Source organism: Canis lupus, chromosome 15 (assembly GCF_048164855.1).
Source record: "Canis lupus baileyi chromosome 15, mCanLup2.hap1, whole genome shotgun sequence".
Taxonomy (NCBI): domain Eukaryota; kingdom Metazoa; phylum Chordata; class Mammalia; order Carnivora; family Canidae; genus Canis; species Canis lupus.
The window spans coordinates 49,573,626-49,586,880 of NC_132852.1; the positions used below are offsets into that span (position 1 = coordinate 49,573,626).

At 44.0% G+C, this 13,255-nt stretch overlaps 1 protein-coding gene across 2 annotated transcripts in view; it reads right to left on the reverse strand.

The window, feature by feature from the left end:
• LOC140604430 (solute carrier family 23 member 1-like) overlaps positions 1 to 12,665 on the reverse strand; it is a 38,928-nt gene extending 26,263 nt beyond the window's left edge. The window contains exons 1-3 of one of the 2 annotated variants that reach the window (XM_072775706.1): positions 12,195 to 12,665; positions 9,822 to 9,968; positions 3,159 to 3,316 (exon numbers count right to left, since the gene is read on the reverse strand). In XM_072775706.1, coding sequence (XP_072631807.1) covers positions 3,159 to 3,316; positions 9,822 to 9,968; positions 12,195 to 12,236 — 347 coding nt within the window. In that variant the 5' untranslated portion in view covers positions 12,237 to 12,665. The remainder of the gene's footprint in view (positions 1 to 3,158; positions 3,317 to 9,821; positions 9,969 to 12,194) is intronic. The other variant, XM_072775707.1, reaches the window with a different exon arrangement.
• Between the last annotated feature and the right edge of the window lie 590 nt (positions 12,666 to 13,255).

The following is a 13,255-nucleotide window of genomic DNA, read 5'->3' on the forward strand; positions in this document are numbered from 1 at the left end:
AGCCCCATCTTTGGGACTCCTCTGATGTGAAGGTTGTCAGGTCACACTTCTACCTCAAAAGCCACCACTGTTCCTGCTCCAGCCAGAGCTCCAGTGGTATATCTGGATGTCAAGAGGGCAGAAGCAAAGCAAAGCAGGTTTAGGGGCTTTGTGTTTGTAACTCCCCGTGGGGCTGGGACAGATGAGGGATCTCTGGGTACCCAGGCAGGTTATGGCAAGGCCTCCCTAACGCCAGTGCAGCATCTTGCATTTCTAGGGCCAATCCAGGAAAATGGGGGCTCTGGATTTTAAGGTTCTGACAGACCAGAGCAAACCCTGTACTCTTTGAATCCTTGGTGGGGAATTTGGAAGAGATATTGGCTCACAGAGATGGTGACAGAAGAAAGAGAGGGCAGGGAACCAACCCACCAAAACTGTGGGCATGAGTCTCCCACTCCTCAGCAGAGATGGCAAGAACTTAAGCCTTGGCATATCACCTGGAAATGACTTGCAAAGGAAGCACTTTGATTTGCCTTTGATTTGATTCAGGCAAAAAGGCCACGCCAGGAGTGAATGTACTCCTCCAAATGCTGTCTACTGTCAGCCTATCTGGAAAAAAAGTGTCCAGCTGCATATTAGTCTATACCTGTGTGGTTTTATTCAGATAATTGACAGAGAATAAATGGATATTAATTTTTCCTGTCAAGTCATTTTCTGTCAAGACAGGTCAGGTGGAAGCACACTGTAGGAAATGTTTTCCATTTCCCTTCACAACCACAGGGCTGAGCATAGGCCTGGCACAGGTTAGGTCAAAAGGAGATTGATGGTGAAGGGACCCTCACCTGCCTGGCTCCTTCTAAAGCCCAGGAAGAGGTCCCTGCAATGTGTTCACTAGCCATATGCTTTTGTCAACTTTGCAAAAGTAAATAGTTTCAGCCACATTTGGCTACCACTCTGGTCTCTTTGCACTGCCACCTTACAGGCTCTAAATCTTGCATCAGTGGCATTAGAAAGGCCATTAGCACTCTCAGGATCTGGCTAAGGAGAAGCTGAGTCAGGAGAAACTTAGTTGAAAGTGGTAGTATGTACTTATGTGGTTTGAGGCACTAAACCACATAATTAATTTACTGCTAGCCACCTTGGGGTCATTACTGTGTGTTCTCCTTCCACCCGCCCCCGCCCCTGTGCCAGCTCACTCTACTTGGTGACGTGAAGGTGCAGAACCCAAGGTCACATTATGTTATCAATGTGTCCTATAGCACCTGGCATTGACATATGTGGGTGGGTGGATGAGAAACAAGTTTTGAAATGTATGGGGCCAGAAGCAAGTCTGTGGATGATCTGACAATCATCAGATACACAAAATTGCCAGAGAAGATTTGGTTCTTAGGATATGCAGGCAAGATGGAAGTTGTCTCCTATCAAGAATATAATTAATAATGCACATGATACACTTATAAATACAGCATGCATTCAAAAATTTTTTGATAGAAATCAAGTACAAGAGAATTCCTGTGTTTGCAGGGCACGAATCGATAGCAGTGTTACAGTCTGTGTGTGACGGCATGATGATGTAGCTCAACTAGCAGTAATTAACAAATAAATTTGGACTAACCAATGCTAGAAAAGTGACTGAATTATCTTTCCTTCTCTTTATAAAATGAAGAGGTGATCAAAGAGTACCCAACCTTCACTTAAAGAAGAAAAGAGTCTGCAAGCATAAAATGTGGGGGGAGAAGTATGACAGGGGGCTGTGAGAAAGTGAAATAATAAAAATGGCATGCTATACTTTGGAATTTGTGGCATCTTGTGGTGTTTATTTCTTTTTTTTTAAATTTGTAATTTATTGAGGTTTTTTACCAAGTTAATAATATTCTCTTTCATACATGATTTTGTCTTCCTACTTTTATGTTCTTTTTCCTTAAAGAGGACACCTGCTTCTTTGGGAAACTTTCCTGAATGGGAGTTGCCGTGCTTGCTGCCCTGATGGGTGGGAGCTGGGCATTTGGCACATGTTGTACCAATTAGAGCTCTTTCCTGGAATTTTAAAATGCAAGAGCAGCCAGAGCGGTATGCACCTGCTTTGGGAGAGAAGTGTGCGGACTGCCAGCAGCCTGTCTGCACTCCTGCGTGGAAGTCCATCTGTGACAATGAAGCACAGGCACCAGCAGTGTGATGAAGAAACTGCGCCATCTTCAGACGAGGCGAGGAGAGCCCCCCACCCCTAGGCTGTGGCTCCAGGGGGCTCCTCTCTGCTTTCTCTGGGGAAGGAGTCTGTGAGGCCAAAGAGGGTATGGTATGTCCACCTCAAGTCTGTGTGCCTCTTCCCTTTGAGGGCCATGAATTCTCTGCCCAAATGGCCCTGGGCCTTTTCCAGAGGCTGCTTGGGTCTCTTCCCCAGGTGTGCCCTGCTAAAGACAGACCATGATGCAGGTGCACACACATAGGCCTGAAGATGGCCAAGCATCAACTATGTGGGGAATCTGGGGTGTGTGTGTGTGTGTGTGTGTGTGTGTGTGTGTGTGTGGCAGGTGGGTGCGGAGCTTGGATATGCAGGCTGGGATATCCACATTCATGCATGTAAGACCATTTATGATCTGGAGCAAAGTTTGAGGTGGGAAGAGAAGCAGAAGGCCACAGGCTGTGGGTCAGCCCTCCTTGAGTGGGTTCCAAAGCAGAACCTTGAACAGTGAGAGAATTCTAAATTCAAACCTAACCTTCCAGGTAGAATGATCAGAACATATTTAAGAGTCTGTAAGTTTGGTTTATAAATCTCCAATATTTAGACATCCAGTGTGTGGGGATCCATTTGTATTCTTGCCTTGCATTTCACAAACATCAGGAGAAGGCCTTTGTAGAAGCAAGAGAAGAAAAAGTCCCAGTGGCATCTGAGTCCCTGGCTCAACACGTTCCTGATGCATGATTCACCTTGCCTATCTCTTGCCCTGATCTTGCACATTAATAAAGAACACATTATTGCCTGAGCTAATCTGGATTTATGTAACTTTGATTGTGAATCCTAGCTAATATTGACAGTAAACTAGGCTCTGATTCGGAGTCTCACGTTTCCACATAGTTTACACCAGCTGCCTAACCACCTGTCCAGCTGCAAGCCAAGCAAATCTGGCTGGTACTCCTGCATGGAAAAGTCTGAATCCAAGGAAAAGAGTTTTACCTACCTGACTCCAAAAAACACTTGCAGGAGAGTGCAGATGCCAGAGACGAAGAAAATCGTGCTGATGAGGTAGCTCTGAGTCAGTGGGTCATGCTGCAGACACAGGTCCTTGGCCAAGATGAGCGGTATGGCTACGAGGCCCCCCAGGGCTGTGAGGAAGTGCTGTGGGCAGAGCAGAGAGAGTGGACAGGTGGCAAGTACATGCTGTGACTGCCTGTTCCACCCTCATTTCCATTGGCGTTGCCCTGCCAGAGGGAAAAACGCTACCTCTGGTCTCAGAGGAGCCTAAACAGAAGTAAGAGGCAGGCATCCAGATCAGCCATGGAAACAAAGAGACCAGGGAGCAAAAGACAGACCCAGACTGAGGGTCTGGGGTTCAAGTGCAGAATCCTAACACTAGAAACTGATATCTTAGGTAAGAAACCCAGGCAGGAACACAAAACAGGGGGACATGACAGGAAGCAAAGAGGTGGGCTTCAGAATAAACAGAGTGCTGCCCACCCAGCCACTGCACGGAGCCCAGCCTCACAGCTCCAGTTGCCTAGCTCACAGCCTCCAGCTGTAGCCACCTAGACACTTTGGGGGGTCTGGCCTAGGACTAGTGGTTCAATGCCTATGTTGCTAACACTGCTGCCCTGCTCTCACACCCCTTTAGAACTGGCCTGCCTGGGTCCCACTAACACCATGGAGAGCAAGCACAGCTTACAACAGGCAGAGGGCAGTGTAGATGACTGCACTGAAAGGAACAGTGACTCAGACACAACAGCAGGGCATTAGCAACACAGAAGACTCTCTTGAAGTGCCAGGTCCTGGCGAACAGGGCACACTGCATGGCAGGGCACTAAGGACCTCCACTTCATAAAGGCACTACTGTCAAGAGCAAAAGTCATAGCTGACTTTCTTACCACAGAGAGACAGACACAGAGAGGCAGACAAAATGAGGAGACAGAGAAATTTATCCCAAGTGAAGGAATAGGACAAGGCCACAGCCAGAGACCGACGTAAAACAGATATAAGTAACATGCCTGATAGAGAATTTAAAGCAATGATCATAAGGATACTCACTAAACTTTAGAAAGGGGTGGAAGAGATGAGTGAGATCCTTAACACAGAGCTAAGGAAGAACACAGCTAAGATAAAGGGCTCAGTAAACAATGAGGAGCACATTTGATGGGATGAATAACAGAATAGAAGAAGGAAAGGAAAAAATGAGTGACCTTGAAGACAGAGTCATGGAAAGCAATCAAGCTGAACAAAAGAGAAAAAAATAATTACACAAAACAAGAATGGACTTAGGGAACTCAGTAACTCCATCAAACATAATAATATTCATATTATAGATGTTCCAGAAGAAGGAGAAAAGGGGGCAGAAAATATATTTGAAGAAATAATAGTTGAAAATATTCCTAATCTGAGAAAGGAAACAGGCATCCAAATCCAAGAGGCTCAAAGAACTCCTAACAATGTCAACAAAAGCAGACCCACACCAAGGCATAGTATAATTAAACTTGCAAAATATAGGGATAAAGAAAAAAATCTTAAAAGCAACCAGACAAAAGAAGTCTTTAATTTACAGGGGAAAATCCATAAAGCTAGCAGGAGATTTCTCAACAAAATCTTGGAAGCCAGAAGGGAGTGGCATGATATCTTCAAAGTGCCGAACAGGAAAAATCTGCAGCCAAGAATACTCTATCCAGCAAGCCGATCATTCAGAATACAAGGAGAGATAAAGCAAAAATGAAAGGAGTTTGTGATGACGAGACAGCTCTGTAAGAAATATTAAAGGGGATGCTTTGAGTGGAAAGGAGAGATCAAAAGTGAAAGTATAAAGGCAGGAAACCAAAAGCAGTAATAATGAGTATTTCCATAAAAAATCAGTCAGGGAACTCACACACACAAAATATATATAAAATATAATAACGTATGCCTAAAACGTGGAGAAAAGACGGGTTCAAAACTTAAATGACCATCAACTTAATATAGACTGCTATTTGCAGAACAGGTTATATACAAACTTAATGGTAACTATATATCAAAACCACTAACAAGCATGCAAAGAATAAAGAGAAATAAATTGTAATATATCACTAAAGAAAATCAGCAAATTATGGCAGAGAGAAAGACAGAAAGGATCAGAGGAAAGTCTTCAGAAACAATGACAAAACAAGTAATAAAATGGCAATAAATGCATATCTATCAATACTTATTTTGTAAATGGAATAAACACTTAAAAGACATAGGGTGTCAGAATGAATTAAAAAAAAAAGACTCACCTAAATATTGCTTAAAAAGTGACTCATTTTAGATCTAAAGACACCTGCAGATTGAAAGTAAGGGACTAGAGAAATATCTATCATGCAAATGGATGTCAAAAGAAAGCTGAGGTGGGGGGCACCTGGGTGGCTCAGTCAGTTAAGCATGTGACTCTTGGCTTTGGCTTAGGTCATGATCTCAGAGTTGTGAGATCAAGTCTCTCATCAGGCTCCACACTCAGTGAGGAGTCTGCTTGAGGATTCTCTCCCTTTGCCCTTCTCTCTGCTTGCGCTCTCTCTAAAATAAATAAATCTTTTTTTTAAAAAAGAAGCTAAGTAGTAGTACTTATTTCAGATGAAATGGACTTCAAAACAAAGACTGTAACAAGAGACAAAGAAGGACACTATATAATAATAAAAAGAACAGCCTAACAAGAAGATATAACGATTGTAAATATTTATGCACCCAAATATATATAAACAGTTAATAACAATAGAGGAACCTAATCAATAGTAATACAATAATAGTAGGGGACTTTAACACCCCAATTACATTCACAGACAGATCATCTAAAAAGAAAATCAACAAGGAAACAATGGCTTTCAATGACAAGGGACCAGATGGATTTAACGGATATATTCAGAACATTCCATCTTAAAACAGCAGAATATACATTCTTTTCAAGTGCACACGGAAAATTCTCCAGAATTAGATCACATAACAGAATAGGCCCACAAAACAAGCCTCAACAAATTCAAGAAGACCAAAGTCCTACCATGCATCTTTTCTGATCACAGTACTATGAAACTAGAAGTCAACCATAATAAAAAAAAAAAACAAACAAACTGGAATGATCATAAATACATGGAGATTAAATAACATTAATACTAAACAGTGAATGGGTCAACCAGGAAGTAAAAGAAGAAAAAAGAAGTACATGGAAACAAATGAAAATGAAAACACCACAGTCCAAACCTCTGAGATTCAGCAAAAGTAATTCTAAGAGGGAAGTTTATACCAAATACATGCCTATTTCAAGAAGCAGGAAAAGTCTCAAATAAATAATCTAACCGTACCCCTAATGGAGCTAGAAAAAGAACAGCAAGCAAAACCTCAAACCAGCAGGGAAAAAAATTAAAGAATAAAGATTAGAGCAGAAATAAACGAAAAACTTTAAAACACACACACACACACACACACACACACACAATAGAATAGGTCAATGAAACCAGGAACTGATTCTTTGAAAAAAAAAAAAAAAGAAAGAAAGAAAGAAAGAAAGAAAGAAAGATCAATGAAACTGATAAACCTCAGGCCATACTGATCAAAAAGAAAAGAGAAAGGTCCCCAATAAATAAAATCATAAATGAGGGAGGACAAATAGCTACCAACACTATAGAAATATAAACAATTGCAACAGAATATTATGAAAAACTATATGCCAACAAATTGAACAACCTGAAAGAAATGGATAAATTCCTAGAAACACAAAATACCACAACTGAAACTGGAAGAAATAGAAAATTTGAGCAGACTGATAACCAGCAAAGAAATTGAATCAGTAAGCAAAAAAGTCCAGGACCAGGTGGCTTCCCAGGTGAATTTGAACAAACATGTAAAGAAGAGTTAATACCTGTTATTCTATAACTATTCCAAAAATCAGAAAAGGAAGGAAAACTTCTAAATTCTTTCTATGAGGCCAAAATTATCCGGATACCAAAACCAGATAAAAACTTCATTAAAAAGAACTACAGGCCAACATCCCTGATGAACATGGATGCAAAAACCCTCAATAACATACTAGGACACTGAATTCAACAATATAGTCTAAAAATCATTCACTGTGATCAAGTGGGACTTATTCCTGGGTTGCAAGGGTGGTTCAGTATTCCCAAATCCATCAGGGTGATATATTACATCAGTAAGAGAGAGGATAAGAACTATCTGATCATTTCAATAGATGCAGAAAAAGCATTTAACAAAGTATAGCTTCCATCTGTGATAAAAGCCCTCAATGAAGTAGAGTTGGAGGGAACATACCTCAACATAATAAAGGCCATAGATGAAAAACCCACACTTAATATCATCCTCAGTAGGGAAAAATAGAGAGCTTTTCCCATAAGGTCAGGACCAAGACAAGGATGTCTAATCTCACCATTTCATTCACCATAGTACTGGAAGTCCTAGCGACAGCAATCAGACAAGAAATAAATGGCATCCTAATTGGTAAGGAAGTAGTAAACTTTCACTATTTGCAGATGATATGACATCATATATAGAAAAGCTGAAAGACTCCACCAAAAAACTGCTAGAACTGATAAACAAATTCAGTAAAGTCGCAGGATACAAAATCAATGTACAGAAATCTGTTGCATGTCTATACACCAATAGTGAAGAAGCAGCAAGAGAAACTAAGAAAAACAATCTCATTTACAGATGCACTAAAAGTAATAAGATGCCTAGGAATAAATCTAACCAAAGAGGTGAAAGATTTATACTCTGAAAACTATAAAACAATGATGAAAGAAATTGAAGAGGACACAAAGAAATGGAAGGACATTCTATGTCCCATGCTCATGAATCAGAAGAACAGGTATCAGTGAAATGTCTATACTACCCAAAGCAATTTGCACACTTAACGCAATCTCCATCAAAATGCCAACAGTGTTTGTCACAGAACTAGAACAACCAATCCTAACATTTGTATGGACCTACAAAAGACCCCGAATAGCCAAAGCAATCTTGAAAATGCAAAGCAATTCTGGAGGGGCGCGCCTGGGTGGCTCAGTCAGTTAAATGTCTGCTTCTGGATTTTGGTTCAGCTCATGATCTCAGGGACATGAAATCGAGCCCTGGGTTCAGGCTCTGCACAGCGTGTGGAGTCTGGTAAGATTCTCTCTCTTTCTCTCTCTGCCCCTTCCTCCTCCCACTCCAAACAACAACAACAAAAACAAAAACAAACCACAAACAAACAAACAAAAAACAAGAAGAAAGAAGAAAGAAAAGCAAAGCTCTAAGCTTTGCTTCCAGACTTCAACTTATATGACAAAATGTAGTAATCAAAACAGTGTGGTACTGGCACAAAAATAGACATATGGATCAATGGAACAGAATAGAAAACCCAGAAATAAACCCACAACTATATATCACTTAATCTTTGGCAAGCTGGAAAGGATATCCACTGGGAGAAAAATAGTCTCTTCAACAAATGGTGTTGGGAAAACTTGACAGCAGCATTTGGCTTTCTTAAATTCAAAAATAGGACCTTACGGTTTTCTGAGTCAGTGAAGATAGATCTATGTTATTCATATTATCCATTTTATTGGTTCATAATAATATTTTTAAGTAGTATGACATTGGCTTTTCTTACTTCATAGGAAAGCGCTAAGAAGTAAATAAAAAGTGTGTCCCATCTCTGATAACCCATGTTGAGTTTGTAAAATGAAAAGAAGCACATCTATGAGTCTGGAAAATTCATGTCACAAAAAGTTACAAAATTGAAAGTGAAAGTGGAAAGCCACCTTCCCTTTCCTGGTTCTTCTTTCCAAAGCTAAATACCTCGATTAGTTTCTTATGAATCCTTCAAAACCACAAATTACTTCTATCTCTCCCTCTCTCTGTTTTTTAACACACACACAAAAGAGAACAGTATATACACAGTTATTTACTTTGCTTCTTTCGCTTACTATCCATTGGGGAATATTCCCCAACAGCAAGATAAATGTGTCTTTTTCTCTTTTGAACAGCTGCACACAAAAGTCATCTGTTGGGTTGTGTTACAACTTGTTTAACCAGTTCACTTTGAAGGATATTTGGATTGTATTTACCGTTTTGCTAATTTGTTGTGTGGTTTGACGTTACTATCGCCAATGATCTTACAAGAACATCTTGGTATTTTGTTGAGATGTTGTGCATCTTCAGTCCTTGCCAGTGTATCCACAGAGAAATTCTTAAGCACTGGGAACTGGGCTAAAGGGCCTGTGATTTATATGTTGATGGAAACTACCAAAGGCCATCCAGAAAGGTTGCATCAAAAAATGTTCCAACCAAAGTGTTTGACAGTCCTTGTTTCCCCAAATTCTCCCCAAGCACTGGTTATCACATTTTTTTAGTTGTTGCAAATCAAATAAATTGAAATTGGTATCATGAAAATGATGCAGTCAGGTTCCTTGATATGACCCATCAGCTTAGCATGAGAGAGAATCTTCTGCTAAGTCCTACCACCCTCACCTCCACACCCCTGAGAAAAAGAGACACATGGAGTTTTGAGTTCCCCTGTAGGTCAACTACATGGAAGACAAGAATATGAGTAACCAAAGTTGGGGAACCTTGACTAGTTTGGCCTGGGTGTGATCAGTGTTACTTTTGAGGCAGTCTAGTGTCTTCGGACCCAGTGCTCGCTGGGTGGCATTACCTGGATCCCCATGAGGATGCAGAGATACCATGGTGGGATATCCAGGATGCTATAGATCAGCTGGCTGCTGCTAGGGCTCCTGGACTGCCCATCCTTCTTCCTGCCTTGGCCTTCGTTGTCACAGTTGAGCACATCGTCACCTCTCTGCTGAGAACAAGAGAAGACACACTTAGGCATTTTAAGAGGAATCAATGGACTTCCTGATTTCACCTGGATAGATAGATGGCCTGCCAGGGGGAAGAGGCAACAGGACAGGGTTAACAGCTGGCCAGTTTGGGATTCTTAGATCCAGACTCAAAACACCAGTGATTTTCTGCACTGTACATCTAGGTGGGCCTACATGTGAAGTCTGGAGCCCTGCAAGGGGAGTGGCTGCTTGGCCTGAAGCCCTTTGCAGACAAGCAACCTTGGGCAGGAGGGGTGGGGGCCAACTCCAAGGTCAGAAGATGGGCAGATTTCCCTCCCAGACCGGTAAATGGGGCTCCTGGGCCCAGAATGGTACAGCTCCCACTGGCCCTGTGTTTACGTCTGCCAAAGCTCTCCACACAGCCTTTTTGTTATAACGGACAGTTCCCTTATCCACCTCTTGGGTTGGGCTGGGAGTTCCGTGAATGCGTTCATCATGCCTTACCCGCCTGTGTAGTCCCAGCTGCTAGAGCAGCCGACACTTATGTTGGGTGTAGACCGACCGAATGGATGGATGCGGCAGGCAAATGTCAACGGCTACAGTGCCCACCTGCCTGGGGCTGACAGGAGGTGGCTCTGGTGCAGTGACGGCAACCTCGGGAGGGTGGGTCCTGGGGGGAAGAGGACCCCTGCCCTTCTGACTGCACTCGCACCCCACCCAGCCTCCAGCCCCCCACCTGGCCCTCTGTGTTTGTTTCCTAACACTCCCACCGACCTGGCTCTAGCCAATGGGGTGGTCCAGGTTTCTCCAAATGCGGCCTTCATTATCCTGGGTCGGTGCCTCAGCTCCCCCTGCGGCCCCCACTCGAGCCCCCTGCTTCCCCTACCCTCTTGCGGCTCCCCAAGCTCAGAGCCTCCTCCCCACCATCTCCCCTGACCTCCCACACCCATATGCTTTTCTTCCCCAGTAACTCCCAGCACTCTGTGTCCCTCTGTTATGGAATTCATGTTTTCTCTCTTGTACCAGAACATTCCTGCATGCCCTGCTCTCCCCCAGCTAGGCCATAAGGGCCAGGAAGCTATCTTCCCCTTGCTAATACTTCTCCAAGTTCCTGGCAGAGCAAAATTCATGCAAAGCCAAAAACATCTCAGGGAAGTGGGCCCTGGAAATGAAGAGAAGACCGACCACTGAAGGAGGGTGGGTCCAGGCCCAGACCCAACACTCTCCAGGAGGCTGCAGGTAAACCAAAATGTGGGAGTCCCCCAAGGATTTCCCAAGACTTTTGCTTTCTTCTGTTTTGTTTCATTTCATGACAGTAGGGCGGAAAGAATTCTGGGGAAGGAAGAAGAGACATCTCTGCAGGGCCTCCCACAATTTCCTGGAAAAGAGGGCCAGCCTCCATTTCTTCCCCAGAAGGCAGGGCAACGGTGGGCAGGGGCTGGCCGCCTGGGCCGGAGGGAAATCTGAGAGCCCCAGGGAGGAGGGTGCCACCCCCTCCCCCCCACACACACACACACCGGCCAGGGCTGCAGCCCCGGCCTGGTGCTGAGGAGCTCTTTCCCCCCTACGGTGGCCATCGGCAAGCACCAGAAGGGCCCCAGTCAGTCCACTGTGCTGCGTTACAGCGCTCAGAAATAGGTTGCGAAGGTGGTGGGGCCAGGGCTCACGGACCAGCCCCGAGATGCCCCCAGAGGGGTGACTGTCACTTTACTTCTCTGGGCCTCAGCTTCCCCATCTGAGAACAGAAGCACTTGTGTCATTGGCTTGGAAAGAAGGAAATAAAGCACATGAAATGCCTGGGGTGAATTGGCTGGTTGGTAAATATTAGCTCGCTCTCTTTCTCAGATGCCCTCTCTCTTTCCTTTTGCTTTGTTTCAGAAAGTCCTTCTGATCAAAGAAATGTTAACACTGAGAAACTTGGAAAACAGATACTCAGAGATTTGGATTCAGCAGCGACCGACCTGTGAATAAAGGTTAAACCAAAGAGGATCTTCCAACTCTTCCCCATTGCTTTAGGATTTGCCCATCAAGGTTAGTGCCCCTGGAGGAGTTTTTGCCCTTATGATGGAGGTTGTGGGGGCAGCTGCACACCTATCTAACCACTTTAAGTCTCTAGAACGTGAGCCACCATCCTGAGCATGAATCAATTAGGGCTCTGGAACTCCAGGCTGGGGCCCCCTCCAGGCCTTTCTTCCATTCTGCTCCCGTCCCCACTCGTTTTTTCCCTCTCTTTTAGCGGCACTCACCAGAGGGTCGGGGTGCTCACAGCTGGTGATGGTAAAGCTCATGGCAACCCAGGGTCTGCCCGTTTTGGCCTCGTCTCAAGGTAAAAACGAAGGGAACCCGCTCCGGTTGAAAGAGATTGACGTTTCACCGCCTGCCAAAATGGAGAGAAAGACAAGGATCCTGGGCTGGCTCTGGGAGGGGTGGGGCTTCCAGACTTCTCTTGCCCCCTCCAATCATCACGGAGACCAAGGTGCACTCAGGTGCAGCAAATGTTTCATAATTTAATAAGTGTGAAGGAGTGTGGAGAGGTTAATGATCCTCTATGACACTAGGGGAACAAATCAGGTACAGCCTTTTGGGAGTGGCATGGGAGTACTTTCTGAAAGCCTGATTCCGGGAGGCAGGAGAGGAGGGGTGGTGATGAGGGTGAGGCTCTGGGCTGAAAGCACAGGCTTAGCAGTTTCTTAAAGTTGATTCTTAATGACTAGTTGAGCTGAAGAAATAGTCCAACCAGCCTGGCCTCTGAGATGCAATAATGTAGTCATCATAAGACAAAGGGCATTCCTGTTAATCTGGGAGATACTGCCAAGGTACATTGATAGAGCACAGCTCTCAGGGGAGAATCTGAGAAAAGAATGCCTCTAAACCTTACGTGTCTATCTTCCTAACACCCAGAAATATCTAATAGCCCACTCTTCAGAAAGAGAGATCCAGGAAGGTGTACTCTTGCTCTTACTCTGCACAGGACCCTCCTCAGATACTCTGAATAAACTCCCCTCCGTGAAGTCCAAAGAAAGCCAAGTACCAGCTACTCCTGGTCGCAGAATGTTCTGGAATGGGTGGAACTGGGTCCCAAGTTTCAGGAAACACATGGTGGGATGCACATAGACATCAGTGGATGATGATCCAAGGAAAAACACAACAACGAGATGTTTGACAAGCCAGTGGGGTGGCGGGTGGGTGGGTGCAGGGGACAGCACTGAGTTGGGCTAGGACAGAAGAGCCAGCCATGAGTAGCCGACCTTAGTGAATAATTAGCCATGTACACTGTGCTACACCTTTTTTGTATTTCCTTGTGTAA